This window comes from Alexandromys fortis, unplaced genomic scaffold, assembly GCF_014885135.2.
Source record: "Alexandromys fortis isolate MF-2015 unplaced genomic scaffold, M_Fortis_MF-2015_v1.1 scaffold_3, whole genome shotgun sequence".
NCBI lineage: Eukaryota > Metazoa > Chordata > Mammalia > Rodentia > Cricetidae > Alexandromys > Alexandromys fortis.
The window spans coordinates 2,724,750-2,741,480 of NW_026067909.1; the positions used below are offsets into that span (position 1 = coordinate 2,724,750).

Here is a 16,731-nt window from a genome sequence, read left to right on the forward strand (position 1 = left end):
GAGTCGCCATGATGCTCCCACTCCAGACAGACGCAGGTTAAGATCCTCTCTGGTAAGCCAGCTCATGGGCTACACAGAATATTAGAAATGGGTTAGAACAATATGTAAGAGCTAGCCAATAAGAAACTGGACCTAGCCGGGCCAGGCAGTGTTTGAAAAAATACAGTTTCCATGTAATTATTTCTGGGTATAAACTAGCCATGCGGGCGGCCGGGTGCCGGGGACGCAGCCCTGCCGCTCCTATTTCAACAGATATGGAAACAACATAGAGCCATACCCGGACATGCACCCTACATACTCCAGATCAATACATATTGGAAGAGCATCCTTCACCATTGTGAACTTGGAGGAGCAGCCTTTCTAGGCTCCTCCTTTGCTGTTTCTCTTTGGGGCTAACCGTTTATTGTGTGGAAATAGCTCAGGAGGTGTGTTTGAAACATATTTTAAATAAGATAGATAGATGGACGGACATGTAGATGGTAGACTTAGCTCACTGCAACTCAAGCACCATGCTTCTATATGAGGCTAACCCTCAGGTCCTGCCTCCGATCTTTTTTTCTGCTGTACACACCTCTGTCCAACTGTCTACTGACTCCTTTGCCTCCTGCCACATTTAGATCCAACCCAAACAAACTTAGGGCTTGTTGCTCTCTCTGCCTCTTCCTTCTAACCAGTAAATGCTCCTAATGGTAGCAGGGAGGACCCCATTGTCCGTCTGTGACCATGTGGAAAGGAAAACTCCATTGACTACAATGTTCTTCACCAAATAGCCTTTGGCTCCTCCGTTATTTGTCCCTTTTGTCATTATATGCCAGTTTCTACCAGGAAAACCTCCATCAACAGCAACCTCTACCCCCGAGCAGGTCTTGCCCATCTACCGCTATTTCTCATTTCATCTCCAAGTCCCTTTGGGAGGCACAGTCCTGGACCATGTAAGCATCTTCTGTGACTCCCAAATTCTCAATGTCCAAATGAGTCCACAACTCTTTATCATTAAAAAGGACTCAGACATCCCTGCTGGTCTTTAGCCATTTGTGAAAACGTATCAAATATCCCTCCCTTACTAAGAATCAGCCTTCAAAAGTTAATGCTAAACAGTAATTTGTACTTTATTGTAATAAGTGTCTTCAAAGCCTCATTTGTACATGTTTTTAAATGCCCAGACTTTTTGGTCTAATCTGTAGAAGTAAAGCTGGCAATCGCTAACGTGCTTTAGTCTAATTCTGCTGCTTAGACTAACATAGTAACTGGTAGAGTTTATGTGCTGACGATCATATTTTATTCAACAGTATTCAACCCCAAACCAATGAATGAGAGGATTTGTGGATGGAGACACTGTATTGATCAGGTGAGTCATGTCTTGAAAACTGCTATACACAAGAAGCCACATAAGGCTCTATGAAAGCAGAGAGGACTATCAGAAACATTCGTACTCATTAAGCCAAGAGAGAAATTTAATGGAGAGTAGAGACTACAAGAGCAGAGAAATACAGTACTTGTAACCTGAAGCTACTAATGTAATCAACTACACTGTTAGAATTATAAATGTTGAGCTACCCTTGCACTCCTCAAAAGGAGGCTGAAAACTGTGTGCTAGGTAGGATTGAGAGATGACTTAATCAGGATGTTTACAGTGGTGTTCCTAGTCAACACTGGCCTATGAGACCCACTTCACAAATGCCTTTTATATGTTCTGGTGACACTTCTTCTTGTCCAAATTGTCTAATATTCTCAGGACCATGTATCCCTTATAGGTATGGCAGACTCACTTGTCAAAATCATTTGAGCCCAATGCCAGTTTTGTCGGTAGACATTAAAAAGCACTATAATTTTGGTTTGGTTGTTTTGAGACAGGGTCTCATGTACTCCAGGCTGGAATCTATGTGGCCTAGGCTGGCCTGGAAATCTCACCTCTAGCTACCACCTCTTAAATGCTGAGATTACTGACATATGCCACTATGGCCAGCTTAAAAAAAAAACCATTCTTTATTTGATTTCTGAATATATTTTAACTTTTCTTTTACCTTAACTAATGCTAATAATTTTTTTCATTCTTTTAATGTTTTTATGTGAGTCGTTGTTTTGTGTGTGTGTGTGTGTGCGTGTGTGTGTGTGTGTGTCTGTGCACACCATGCATGCAATGCACGCAGAAGCCAGAAGGGGGCACCAGAGCCTCCTGGAAGTGGAGTTACAGATGGTTGTTAGCCATGTATGGGTAATGGGAGTAGAACCTGGTTCCTCTGCAAGCACAACAACCACTCTTAGCCACTGAGCTCCCGAGAATTTGCATTTTTAAGATAAATGATCAATATTGTTCATATCTTTACTGTGATTGAAAAATTCTCTGTGTAAAAAAGTGTATCTTCAAAGTTTTCTCTCACTCATTTTGTTAATGTTACTTTATTTTTTTTTTGATTTTGGGTAAACTGATCCCCTTTCTCAGTTTTTTGTGTCCCTTTTCATGTTTCTGCTCATTTTTCAAATCCTCATTTCCAGCATACACATATCCCCTCCCGTGGGCTGTGGCTGATCTAGGAGATTTTCAGTGTCTTGCTTGATGGATTAAGTTGTGTCAACTTCATTTCTGGAGAATTTCCTCTTGGGGAGAAATTGTGAAGTTTAGAGTTATGTTGGCTTGCAGAGGGCTTGTTTATAAATGATCAAACTGAGATCTAAAAGGAAGCATTAGACCTCTCAGCCCTGATTGTGGATGGATACTTTTAGATTTGTAAGAAACCCTGTGACTAGGAGTTGGGCTAGAGCATTAAATGTAGGTAAATCTTTAGATGGAAAAATCATAGTCTTTTTCAAAATTTTTAAATATATGTTGAGAATGTTCTGATAGAATAGCATTTGTACAGCATTTTCAGTAGCCTTTTGCTTTTTAATACTTGTGTCTTTGTGTGTACATGTGTGTGTCATGTGTATATGTGGTATGTATGGTGTGTGTATGTGGTATGAGTGGTGTGTATGTGTGGTGTATGTGTATGCATGTGTATATTGTATGTGATGCATGTTGTGGTATGTGTCTGTGGTGTGTGTGTGATATGTGTATGCATGTTTGTGTGATGTGTGTATGTGATGTGTGTATGGTGTGTATGTGTGGTGTATGTGTGTGTGCACTACATGTATGTAGAGCCCAAGGGAACCAGTTCTCTCCTCCTATCATGTGACTTCTATGGATCAAAGTGAAGTCATTAGTCTTGGCTACAGAACCCTTTACTCAACCGAGCTATCCCACAGCCTCTCACAGCCTGTTGACATGTTCCTTTTATCATTATATAATGACCGCATGGTCGCTAATCTCCCTCTCTCTCTCCCTTCCTCCCTCCCTCACTTTCTACTTCAGTAGCTTGTCTGATGTCAGCACAACAACAGCTTTAATTATTGATATTGATTGAGCTTTATTTATTTATACATAGGGGTCTGGGCCTTGACAAGTTTATTCAACCTATTTTCATACAGTGGGATTCATGTGTTATCTTGTTTTGATCTTTTGTTCCCTTCTGTTTTATATTTACCTCTTTCTTTTTCAATTTTTTCTCTTTATCCTGCCCTGAACTGGGTTGAAACAAGATTTCCACGCACAGCCTGTTATTTGGAAGGATGTGCTCTATTTCTCTGTTCTTTAAAGGTGCCTCATACTTTATGTAGCAAAGTTAATCAGCATGCCTATTATTTTTAGTGCAAGACAAACTCTTAAACTGTTTCAAGTCTTCCTCCGTCTTGTTTGAGAACACCCAAACACAGTCACTCCTGTGAAAACTGTTATTTTAAGTAGATTTACTTGGTGCAATTGTTTTGCTTGCTATTGCCTCTGACATCTTACTCTTGTGTTCAATGTCCTTCTCGCCCGCACAGCTCTTCTGTGCAGGTCGCTCTTGTCCGGGAAGCCTTTGGTATGCTGTGGGAATAGTAGTTCTCGCATCGTTGGCTGTTACCTTCTTGGTTCTGTAAAGTCATTGCAGCACGGAGTAAGGGTGGCAGCTACTGCCCCAGTCCCTGCAGTTTTAACCCCATTGTTGCTGATGAGAAATCTATTGTTGGTTCAGTTGTCTTCATTTGCTACAAACAAATTTCTTTGTCTCAGGTGGCTTAAAGACATCCTCTTTGACCTCCTGCAGGTTCTCTGTAAATCAAACTGGAATATTTCTGCTCTTTCTCCTGGGACTGGTGGGAGTTTATCAAGATCCATATCTTTCTTCAACCTGGGAGCACCACCGTTACACTTCTTTCCCTATACTGGAAAATAGATTTCACTGGAATTCCCATTAGCTCTATTCTGTTCTGAAAACCTTCTCCTCTGGCTTTTCCTCCACCTGTTTTGGGAAGGGCTAATTTCTTTCTCTCCTTCTGTCCAGGGGTGCTCCTTCACAGTACCTTTGCTCATTGTCTGACTTGTGATTTTTTTTTTTTTGCCTTGGGGAGCATTTTACTAATATTTTTTCTCCTTTTTTCACTTTGCATGGTCATCTCATATATCTGGGCTGTAGAAACTCCCCTATGGGGCATTTCAGCATGGGCTCCAGCGTGGGCTCCAGCAGACTTCCCTGACTTGGGAGTGGCTTTAAGGTCAAGGTTTTGATGGAAACTCCAGCCTTATAGTGATATTTAAAGTCTGGAGATGGGCCAATACATCTCCAAAGCACGTAACACATGCAAAAGGTTGTGTGGATCCCGATCTTTCTTCTCTTTTGTGTGTGTCGTGTGTGTGAAATCTTTCAATTCATGACACATGGCAGACAGTTCTTTCCTGTTTCCTTAGGGCTGGGAGAGTTCTGTTGTCTTCCACACAAGAAGCAGCTTTCTAGGGAAGCCAACTCTTGTGAGATTCTAATCGCAGACTCCAGCTCTCTCTTCTCTGCCTCTAGCACCTGGCATTTATATCCATTCTCATTTATATTCATTCATCCTATCTCTCCTGCTCCCCACTCTGGGTCCTGAGTAGTCTTTCGGGGTCACATGACCGAAACTCAGTAGCCAAAGCTCTAGCTATCCCCACCCCACCTATCATTTTGTTATCAGAGAGTGTCTCACTATAGCCCAGGCTAGTCTGGAACTCACCACATAGCCCAGGCTGGCCTTTGACTTGCTGTCATTTTCTTGTGCCCCAAGTGTGAGTCACTACACCCAGCTAAAAGTCCCTTGGACTGATTTTCCTGAATAAAGCTTGGAATTTTCACAAAACCTTGGAGGTGATTAGCTTTTGTTTTGGATTTCTATGTGTCTTCTCAGGGTTTGGAGAGCTGTGGTAGAACCATGTTCCGAGATCGTGAAGCATCCACTCCTAAGAACCAAGTCCCAAGGATGGTAGGGGCAGAACGCTGGAGGCCTATCACAGAGAACAAGGGGTTCCCAGGGAAAGGGCTACTCTACTGGCTCACTTTAAAAAAAGCAAACGCACATGCACACAGGTACACAGAGTCTGTCAAAGGGACACACAATGAGCTTGGGTCAAAGCTATCTATAAAAGCTCAAACATCAGTCTCCTGAGATGGCTCAGTGGATAAAGGTGCGTTCTGCCACCTTGATGACACGGGTTCACTCTCCAGGATCCAAATGATAGAACAGAACTGATTACCACAAATTGTTTCTTGACTACTACATGTGTGCGTGCGTGCACACATGCGCACACACACAAGGCGCATAGACACACACTCTAAATATTTTAAAAGTTCAAATAGTAGAAAAGCTGACCAGGAGTGTGGTGGCTCAACAGAGGGACATGCGCTCCTTCAAAGTTGGCTCAGCACAGACACTTCTCCTTTGTGTGACAGCAAAGCTCAGCCTTGCAGGACGGCTTTCCAATCCACCTCCAACCCTGGCCAAGCTTTCTAATATAAAAACAACTTCACCATCCTCCTCCTCTTTATCTTCCTCTTCCTCTCTTCTCCCTCCTCCCCTTTCCTCCCCTTTTTCTTCCAATTTCTCATTTAGTCAGAGACTCACCGTGTAGCTTTGGGTATGTCAACCAAACTGGGCTTGTACTCATGGAGACCTGTGAGCATCTGCCTACCAAAGTGCTGGAACTGAAAGTCATTGCTACCACATCTAGCAAAAGATCTTTCTTAAAAAGCTGTTTTTTTTTTTTTTTGTTTTTGTTTTTGGAGAAGGAGGTCTCCTTTTGTAGCCTAGGCTGTCCTGGAATTCACTCTATAGCCTATACTAGACTTTACCTTAGTGGTCCTCCTGCCTCAGCAAACTGGAATTTGAGATGTAGGCCTGGCTTCTCCAGGGATTCTTGGGGCCCAAGTTAAGAACCTAGGGATGTGATTAGCTCAGCTACAAAGTGTCAGCACAGACCCCATGTCCAGAGTTCTACTGGCCCAAACTTTAGGACCTACCGTGTAGTTTCGAGTGGAGGAGACGTCAGTGCCATCTTGCAGATAATGGGTCTCCATGAAGCCATTGGCAATGAGTCCCCTGTGGAAACAGAATGGACACGGAAAGATGAGTGTGGTACTGCTTGAGCTACACCACTATGAGCATCTCAGGGCTGGGAAGGAAACAGCCCAGTACGGCTCCCAGTGGGCTCCACCTATTCAGGTTTCCAGGGAGACGCTGGAGGGGATCCAAGTAGGGGACAGTCTGCAACACATGTTTGAAGAGTTGCCCATGTGGGACCCATAGGGTCCCCTTCACACCTCTGATCCCATTCCTCTCAGGTACACAGCTTAGCATTCACCACGTACCTGGATGGACACCCTTCCCCCCGGACACATGCCCCATGCATCACACATACCATACCTTCTCCACACCATTACCCCCTCCCCCCACATACCACACTTTAAAACGGTTGTGCAGACATATTTCCAAGTTGAGAAAACCCACCCCCAGATGTCACGTTGCTCCACAAACTGGAATCAGTAGCAAAACCACTTCTGGGAAAACTGTTTTGGAGCCATAGTTTTCCTCACAGGGGAGAGAAGCTAGCTATCAATATAGAAATGTCACAGGGGAGGTTAAAGCAATGATTAAATGTTAAAAGTGATGTAGGTGCGAACTAAAAAAAATTTTTTTGACATACTGAAATCCTGAATTTCCAAGATAAGCTAAATTCAGGAAAGCCCCTTCCTTGTGTCCCAACTAAAACTACGACGGTCGCCAGGTCTTTACTGAGGCCAGAACACAGGCTAGCTGGCTTTAAACGATTTTGCGGCCTGAGATGGTGTGCCCTGTTTCACCCTGCTCAACGCAATGCAGGAAAGGTTTCCTGTATACCGACTATGTGCTGTTTTTAGCTGCTGGGTCACAGAGGTAATTCGACTAGTCTCAGCTCTTGAGGATGCTTCAGCCTGGGCGGGTGATAGCAAGGACTGTCTCAGAGTAGGAGAGCTGTATCCCGGTGAACCAGTGCGCAGTAGGCAGAGCATCAAGAAGGCTTTGTGGAGGGAACTGGACACCAATGTGTCATAACAGAGAGAGAAGGCGGCCGAAGCACATCAGAGTGGGTAGGGGCGGAGGCACTCCTAGGCTGGGGGTGGCCACGGCAGGCTACCTGAAGATCTGGGCTCGGGAAGCTAGTTTGTACAGCGTAAGAAAGGGCCCTAAACATAATCTTGATTTCATCTGTTGGGGCAACAGAGCCCAGAGTGGCTTCAAATTCTGAGTCGCAGCAGGTGCACTGGAGGGGATTGGTGGTGGGTGGGGGGCAAGAGGCAAACATGTGACCCAAGCCCAGCCAATCACAGATCTCCTTTGTAGGACGTGGGGCGGTGGAACTTCTGGAGATGAGGCTTTTCCTCACATTCTTAAGACTCGGGGTGTGGTGCAGAGTTGCCTCCAGCCTGGTGTCCACTTGGAGGGGATGCTGGAAGTAGACAAACCTGTCATCCCGCAGTGATGGGGGGAAGAGTGGAGATGTTCAGCGGCGTGGGTGCTGTAGCATCTCTGCTCTCCAGTAAGTCCCTCTTCGGTTTGAGCCGGTTCCGGCTGAGTTTGCAGCCAGCATCCGGATAAGTACCCCGATTTAGGGAGGCAGAATGCTAGGTATGTCATAGAGGAGAGGACTCGCTTTCCAAACTCATTGTCTTAAGGCTCTTCCAGCCAAGCTCAGAATGGAGGGCAATATCCCCGTTTTATTTCAATACATTCAAGAAACATGCATGCCTGTTTTAAGTCAGCTAGGCCATTGCAGTGGGTCTGAGCTGTGATGTGTTTTAGATGGGCAAACCAAAATATAAGTCACAGACAGTTGACAACCACACATGGACTTTCCTGAGCTCTGAGTTTTGTTCACCTCCAGAGTATTTTAATATTTTTAATTTAATATTAAAATTTAATTTAATATTTTTTAAAACACATTTCAGAGGACTTCCCTGGTAACAGTGGGGGTCACAATAGCCCACTCCCAAAGTTCTTTTCTCTTTTCTGCTGGACGTTTTAACTGTCTTTGAAATGTCTTTCAGGTCCGAGAGAATACAGCCACATTCACACCTGGAGCTCCAGAATGTTCTAAAGTGTCACTGCCTGCTTCTTCCTGTCATGGGTCTCTAAGCAGGCCCTGGGTGGGTGGCCTAGGCAGCTGTGGCCCCCTCATGACTCCACCCTGCTTTCTACATGGAGTAACATCTCCTCTGGTTCACACTTCCTCTGCCCAACACTCGTCCCTGGATGGCTCTAGAACATTCCACCAAGGGCTTTTGCATTTGCCACAGCCTGTGCCTGGAATGTCCTTTGCCTGGTTTGACATGCGGCTGACTTCTTTTCGTCCTTCTTAGTGTAAATGCTGCCTTCCCAGGGGGCCTCTCCTCTGATGTGGGATCTGAAGCAGCCCCTTCACCGTCACCCACTGTGGGAGCCCTTTGGTTTCCTGTATAGCATTTCTCTTCGGTTTATTTTATCTGTTTACACTTTGCCTTTCTTTGCTCTCAAGAATGTAAGCCATAGGGGACGTTCATTCACCGTTGTGTTCCTGATGGTGCAGCCCGCCCACATAGCACACGGCCTTCTCCTTCCCGAGCTAGTAAAGAATTTGCCGAGTACTTCCTTTTTAAAAATATTTTGAGATTATAACCTAATTATAACATTTCCTTTTCCTTCCCCCCAACCGTCCTATATACCCGTCCCACTCTCCGTCAAATTTATGGTCTCTGTTTTTCACTAATAGTTATTGCATGCATATATGTGTGTAAGTGTATGTGTGTATGTGTACACATATATTCCTAAATATAACATGTTAATTCCATATAATGCTACTTGCACGTATGTTTTCAGGGCTGGTTGTTTGGCCCTGGAGCACTATTTGGGGTGCTCTTCCGTGGGGAGGACCACCTCTCCTGCTCCCAGCTTTCCTCAGTCACCTACAGTTCCTTGCATAGGATTGAGGCCACATTTCTTTTTTCTCTCCCCCCTCCACTTTGGCGTGTTCATTGGTGCCATCCTTATTCCGTTCATGTTGGGCATTCATGTTGCTGAGACTTCATGGGTGTAGCATCTGACATTACCAGGAGACACAATCTCACAGCAAACTCCCTGGTCCTTTCTGAATCTTGCAGTCCTTCCGTCCCCTCTCCCACAAAGTTGCCTAAGCCTTAGGTCTGGGAGTGTTTTGTAGATGTATGCATTGGACTGGACCCCACAACTCTGCATTTTGGCTGGTTGTGGCTTTCTGTAGTGGTGTCTATTCGTTGAGCACTTTCTTTGAGCTGGGCATCTGTTTTGCCTGTGGCATCTCATTTAAACCTTTCTAGCAGCTAGCTGTAGGCGTGTCTGCTATTCATTTCTTTGTGTTCTGTCTCTTGAGAGCGGTCCAGCCTGGCTTTGAACTCCAGATCCTGGCACAGGCTCTAAGAGAACAGACACTGTGTCACCAAACTCAGTTCTAATTCTCGACACTGTTTTAAATCTCAATTTAAAAACAAAACAAACACAAACAAACAACTCCCAAGCCAGAGATACAGGGGAGTTCAGGTAGCCTGTGCAAAGTCACACCCAAGCTTGTACTTTAAAAAAGGTTATTTTTATTTTATGTGTATGCTTTTCTTGCATGTGTATATAGATATGATAGGATAGAAGGGTAGATTATTGAATCTACTCTGAACAGAAAAAGGAGGGATATAGAAATAGGATGGCTGCAAAGCCACAGGCAAGCGGCTTTTTTTTTGTGAATTTGTACCCCAAAAGTTGAGCATCAGATAGAGCGTGAATTCTAATTGATCTTAATATTAAAAACCCAGAGTCATATATAGGGGTTAAGGCTGAAAGATCAGGGACACAGAGCAGTCAGTCACTACTTTTTAACTCTACAGAATCCTCAGATCATAGGGGCAATTCTGTCCTGAGGAATCCTCAGCTCTGAGTTCCTCTCTCCACTCAGCCAAATCTCTTACTATTTTCACCTCCCTAGGGCTAGGATTAAAGGCGCATGATCCCAAATGCTGTAATCAAAGATATAAGCTAGGTTTCTATTTTAGACTGATTCAATCTTGTGTAGCCCAGGGTGGCCTTGAACTCACAGAGATTCGTCTGCCTCTGTCTCTTGAATGCTGGGATTAAAGGTGTGTGCTGCCACTGCCTGGCCTCTGTGGCTTGCTAGTGTGGCTAGTTCCGCACTCTGGTCTTCAGGCAAGCTTTATTTGTTAAAGCACCAACAAAAACATCATGACGTGTATGCCTGTGCACCACACGCGTGCCTGCAGATGTCAGAGGATGCCATCAGATTCCCTGGAAGCGGAGCGGTGAGTGGTTGTAAGGTAACGTCTGGGTGCTGGGAAGAGAACCCTGGCCTTCTGAAGAACAACAAATGCTCCTAACTGCTGAGCCCCACGGTTAGTGCTCTTGTGCCTTGTGGTGCCACCATCCTTCTAGGCTGGCCTGGTGCTATCTGCTAAGCCCATGAGACAGGTACTACGTAAACAGTGGAGAAATGTGCACTGAGTGGAACAAGGGATGAATAAATACACAGATGCAAGAGTCAACCTGAGGACAGCACAGCAGCTCCATCCCTTCATGCCAGGACAAGATCTCTCCCTTCCTCCTAGGTAGCTCACATCCCACCTCCCCTCCTCAGCACATTTGATGAAACCGAGCAGGTGCTAGATCGGCGTGTTCTAAGATGTCTATCTGCTTTAAACGTGGCCCGAAGTCAAAAGTCCCTGGAGAAAATGAAGAGGGGCAGATGGACAATGGTTGTATTAGAAATATGACAGCAACGATCTTGTGCTTTTACCCTAAGAGAAAAGCAAATTAGATGGCTCTCCATCAGCAAATGGGAGCAGAAGGTGGATGCATAATTTCATGAGAACATTCCTTTCCTCTGCTTATTAGATTAACTGACCTAACAAGCCATTCTCTCCCCCTCGACACCAGACAACGAAATGCATCTTAACTGTGCCAGAAGCTGACGTGGCTGATTCCCATTTTTGTTGCTGTTATTAGTGATACCTACGTAGCGCTCTTATTTAGCTGCTAACTATTGTGCTGGACCCGGGAGGTAAGGCAGAGCATGAGCTTCCCTGGGGAGAATAGATTTGGAGTGGCCACAGCTGTAAGAGACACACCTCGAGCTCTGCCCGCAGCCAGAGAACTACTTTCAAGCCTACAGCTAGCCCTGGAGGTAGTAGCCAGGAGGACTGGGAGAGGTGATGGGAAAGAATCAGTTACTTTTGAATGAATGTGGAGAAAAGCTGATACTGAGGACAATCCAGATGAGAGTGGCCAGATACTGAAAGGCACCGTGTGCAGGGACAACAGGCTGGGCTTAGTGAATATGGAGGAACATGTAGCTCCTCCTCGGGCACATGTACGTACTTGTGCACACGTGTGTGCGCGCGCATGTGCACGCACGCGTGTTTGTATGCGTGTGTGTGTGTGTGAGTGTATGTGTGCACGCTGAGACAGACAGCTGGGAGTGGCTCTTACAGTCTGCTACACATCACTGCTTTTGTTCCCTGCAACAGGAGCCATGACACATGGTGGTGACCTGAGCTGACAGCAGCCTTGGGATGCTCCTCCACTCCGACAGTGATATGGAGATGATTTTGAGGGGAAGAAGGGAAAGAGAAAGGCTAAAGAGGAGGCCAGTGGTGAGTGTGCAAAGGACCAGGCTAACACTATAATGTCCAGGAGTCACACCCAGGAGGGGCCAGGACAACAGCAGGTGCTGATAATGGCCGGGGGCAGGGATGTCGAGAGGCCACCTGAGATGGGACCGGAGTTCATACACACTGAATGTGGGATGCTAAGGGATCTTTTTTTTTTTTTTTTGGCTGTGTCACTTTAGCAATGGACTGTATATGTGACTTGAGGGGCGGCTTAAAGTAGAGACATCATGGTGTGTGGTGAGAGACAAGCAGAACCCCACCCTTCCCAACTGAACACTGTATTTTCTAATTTCAAAACCTTTGGACACACGTGGCTGAAAATGGTCATTTAGACTTTTCAATAAAACGTTATGATGTAAGTAAAGTTCTTATAAAATATGCATTTCTGAAAACGTTTGGATATTGAATCAAAACACAAATGACCTCCAAATGGATTTTTTTGGATCAATATTGAAATTGCACTTCCCTGCATTTACCATTATGTGATTTAGTTATATAGCTTGAGTAAGATGAGTTCCATTAGCGGGACATACGCTGTGCCTACTCATTTTGGTCTCTGGGAGCCCCTCTCTTACCCCCACCCTTGAGCGAACTTTCCCTCCTATATTCTGCCAGGATTTGACCTCGGAACTTTACCTTGTCTATGTTATTTTTTGTTTATTTTTTCTCCCTGGGACAGAGCGGAATTGACATCCCTCCTGGACAAGCCCAGTGCCTGGCACATGGTGATGATGGAAGACAGAGATGAACATGGTTACAGAAAAACTACTTGACCCTACCTTAGACAAATAAATGGATCGGGGCTTAAATGGTTTTCAAGGATCTTAGATGGGGGCGTGGCATGGCAACAGTCATATGCAGGATGTCATTGTTTTGATAATTCTAAAAGCATGGGGATGGAAAGATGCCCCAATAGTTAAGGGTACCGCTTCTCTTCCAGAGGACCTGAGTTCAGTTCCTAGCACCCATGTTAGGCATTTTATAACCACGTGTAACTTCAGTCTCCAAGGGTGCCTGCACTCATGTGCATATACCTACAAACAGACTCACATGTAATCACATGTAAACAACAACAACAAAATGATGATGATGATGATGATGATGATGATGGTGATTCCCAAAGCTTGAAGGTCATTTAGATAAACTCTGACTCCTTGGCATCATTCTCAAAGCTGTCTAAATGCGGGAAGGAGAGAAATGGCAGAGCGGCATCAGTTACTTGGGCTACAAAGATGACACGTCACCTTTCCTTATTTCTTTGAAGAGTGTACACAGGGCCCTGTACGACACAGCCATAGAGAAGTGTCACAAGACGGCTCTTGCCTGCCAATTACCACCAGCAGGCACCGCGGAAGCTCTCTGCAATGGAATCACACGTGCGTAGACTTCAGTGACTTTGTCCTCCTGGAGACCCATTTCATACTCTGGGAGAGCCTCTGACCTGAACCCATTTTCTGCTGCAGATTTACTTCATGACATTATTATCGCCCAAATTACAAAGTCATTCATATAAAAATGTGGGTCCTGGTCTCCTCCTGCTAGAATGCGGGAATACAGCTAGGATGCCAGAAACGAGAGACGAAGAAGCACCCACAGCTTTAACAACACAGCACACAATAAAAACCATAATTAAAAACCAGGATCCTCCTGAGTAAATTGGGAGCATGGGGACCTTGGGGGAGGGCTGAAGGGGAAGTGAGAGGCAGAGAAAAATGTAGAGCTCAATAAAAATCAACAAAAAAAAAAAAGGAAAAAAAAAATAAAATCCAGGATTCGTGTTTGCCTACTAGGATGGTTATCTTTTCTCTAATATTATCTAGTCCTAAGTTAGAATCAAGTAAATTTAGAGTAAATATGAAGAGGCACACCAGCACACACCCTCCTAAACCCCATGGACTGTGAAGGATGTTTTCTGGTTGGTAACAAAAACCCTATACTGTCCAGAATCACAGACTTATTAATGTGATATCCATGGAGGGGAGAGGTTACTAGAAAACCAGTGCGTGGGGGTACAGGGTAAGAGAGGGGTTAGGGAGCTGCCTCGGTTGGTAGAGTGCCTGCCAGGTGAGCATCAGGGCCTGATCTAGGGTTCTCAGCACTCTACGGTTGTACCTATCTGTAGACCTAGCACTGGGGGTGGAGGGTAGATGGAGGTAGGCAGGTACCCCTCACCCTCAGCTCACTGACCGTCAGTCTAGCCAATCAGTGAGCTCTAGGCTCAATGAGAGTCCCTGTTTCTAAGGATAAGGTGGAAAGTGATAGTGAAAGACACCCACTGTTCACCCCTGGCCTTAATACAGATGTGCACACAGGCACTGGCACACCCATACGCACAAGCGTATACATACACGCTGCACATGCATGCAATCATGGTCATTTGTGTTGAGTCAGAAAGAACTAAAAGTACTCTATACAGAATGAGCCGCTGGAGGTTCGGCCACACGTGTGAAGAATCAAGTCTGCCTAATATTGATAATAAGCAGTAAACTGTGCATTTTAGGCAACCTAGATATTGTCTGAAAACAACAATATTGACTTAAGACAAGTCAACTTGTCTTTTAAAAATTAATTTTAAAAATTATTTGTATTTGTGTGTGAGGAGGGGGAATATGTCCTTTGAGTGCAAGTGCACACGGAGTCAGAAGAGGGCCTTGAATCCCCAGAAGGGGAGCTGGTGCTGCAAACATTGTGGACCATCCAAAGTGGCTGCTGGGAACCAAACTCAAGTCTTCTGAGGGAGCAGCATGCACTCTTGAGCACTGAGCCATCTCTCCAGCCCCGCAGACCCAACTTTTATTTCATTTTTAACTGTGCCTAGTACCCTGTTCTGTGAGTGACACTTAGGAGCCTCTGTCCCCTGCACACCCACACAGCTGAAGGGATGGGGCATTCTATGCCCTGAGCTTCTTTCACTTGCTGCAGAAACACGACAAAAGCAGCATTGGACAGTTTTCACAGACACAAGAGCGGTCTTTTGAGACGTTAGGATGTTTGATCAAAGTCACACAGCTACGCAGGGGTTAGTTGCCAGGACATCTGACACCCAGCCCTTGGGCATGGCTGCTGCTGTAAGTGGAGAAAAATGTGTTCTTCCCCTTCCACCCAACACAAGGCCTAGGTGGTTGTTTCAAGGAGTAATTTACCCAACCGAATAACTGCATCTAGCATTCAGGACAGAGCTGAGGCACGTGCCTGTTCGGCCTGCCTGGTGCTATCAGAGATGAGCGGGGTCACTCTGACATCCCTGGTCATCTCTGGCCACTTATGAGGCCAGCTTTCAGTTCCCAAAGGGCTTCTGGGTGTCTCTGAAGGATGTTTGGGAAGAACCAGTTCCATGGGATAACAACTTAGATGCGAAGATAAATATTGCTTCAAAATGGGTGATAAATCTATCCTCTTCCTCCAACTAGGCCTTATGTCTTCAAGCCTTTAAAATCTCTCAAGTTTGCACAAGCAGCTGGGAAGCTGGGCTTTAACACAGCCCGTGGGGGAGCATCTCATGGGCAAAGCCTAGTAGAGGAGAAGAAGGCTTAGTGGGTCAGTGGGGAAGTGCCTGACACACAAACACGAGGTCCTGGTTCCCCAGCATCCATGAAGAATTAGATATTACAGCACACCTTGAACCCCAGTATTGGGGGTGGGAGGCAGAGACAGGTGTATTGCCAGCCAGCTGAGCTGGTCAGTGAGCTCTAGGTTCAGCGAGACTCTGTCCTAGAAAATGAGGTAGAGATTGGTAGATGAAGACACTGGTATCTGACCTCCACAGGCACGTGCATACACACACAGGAACACCTGCTTACCTGTGCAGATACACAAGCATGTACACACACACACACACACACACACAAACACACAAAATGAAGAATGAGAAAAATACATCAAAGGCAGTCACAGGTAATACTAATAGTATTATTACTACTTTTCCGCTTGGAGGAGGGCGTAGTAGTTAGCCCTGCTCTTAAATCCATAACTCCCAACATCAACAAAAATCCTAAGGAGATAAGATACTCTGAGCCTTAAAAATTCTACCATCTTGAACCTATTTGGCATTTAGTTCACACAGTGGAACAAATATATAATAAATACATATGCACACACACATACATATATATATATAATTTAAAATACATCTTTGGTGAACTGTTTCTAAATTTTAGCATTAACAAAACTCATTTAGGAACCATCAAATCAAAACACTTCTATTGTTTGTTGGTTGGTTTGGAGGTAGAGCTTCACCATGTAACTCTGTCTGGCAGGGAGCTCAAACACCTTCTAATCCTTGAACACACAGCCTTGCACTTCAGAATGAATGCAGCTGTATATATGTTCCTTCCACATACCAGCTACCCTTGGAGAGAACTCAGGTCTGCCGATTGGGTAAGCATTTCCCCAGCAATCTGGATACAGTTCAGGCCTCTGCTTTCCTCACCCGCACGGCATGAAGAGGAGCTTTTATTAATTGGTGCTCGGGGCTGAGGGGGAGTTTCTTGGCCTGGGCGGAAGCCAGCCAGCCAGCCAGCTCCCAGGCAGACGCGCAGGCTGGCCAGCTGGGCTCTCTTAGACACTGACCTACATTGAACCAAGCTCGCAGAATGTGTGTTAGATCAAATTTGTTCCTTTCTGCTTGCTCAAAGAGGGTTCTGCTCTGCAAATTTCCATGCTATCGCTGCCAGAGACTGATACAAGA

At 45.2% G+C, this 16,731-nt stretch overlaps 1 protein-coding gene across 1 annotated transcript in view; it reads right to left on the bottom strand.

Annotated features, from left to right (window-relative positions):
- Adam12 (ADAM metallopeptidase domain 12) overlaps nt 1-16,731 on the bottom strand; it is a 312,949-nt gene that overhangs the window by 120,822 nt on the left and 175,396 nt on the right. Inside the window, exon 4 of the mRNA XM_050137344.1 lies at nt 6,345-6,423. Coding sequence (XP_049993301.1) covers nt 6,345-6,423 — 79 coding nt within the window. The remainder of the gene's footprint in view (nt 1-6,344; nt 6,424-16,731) is intronic.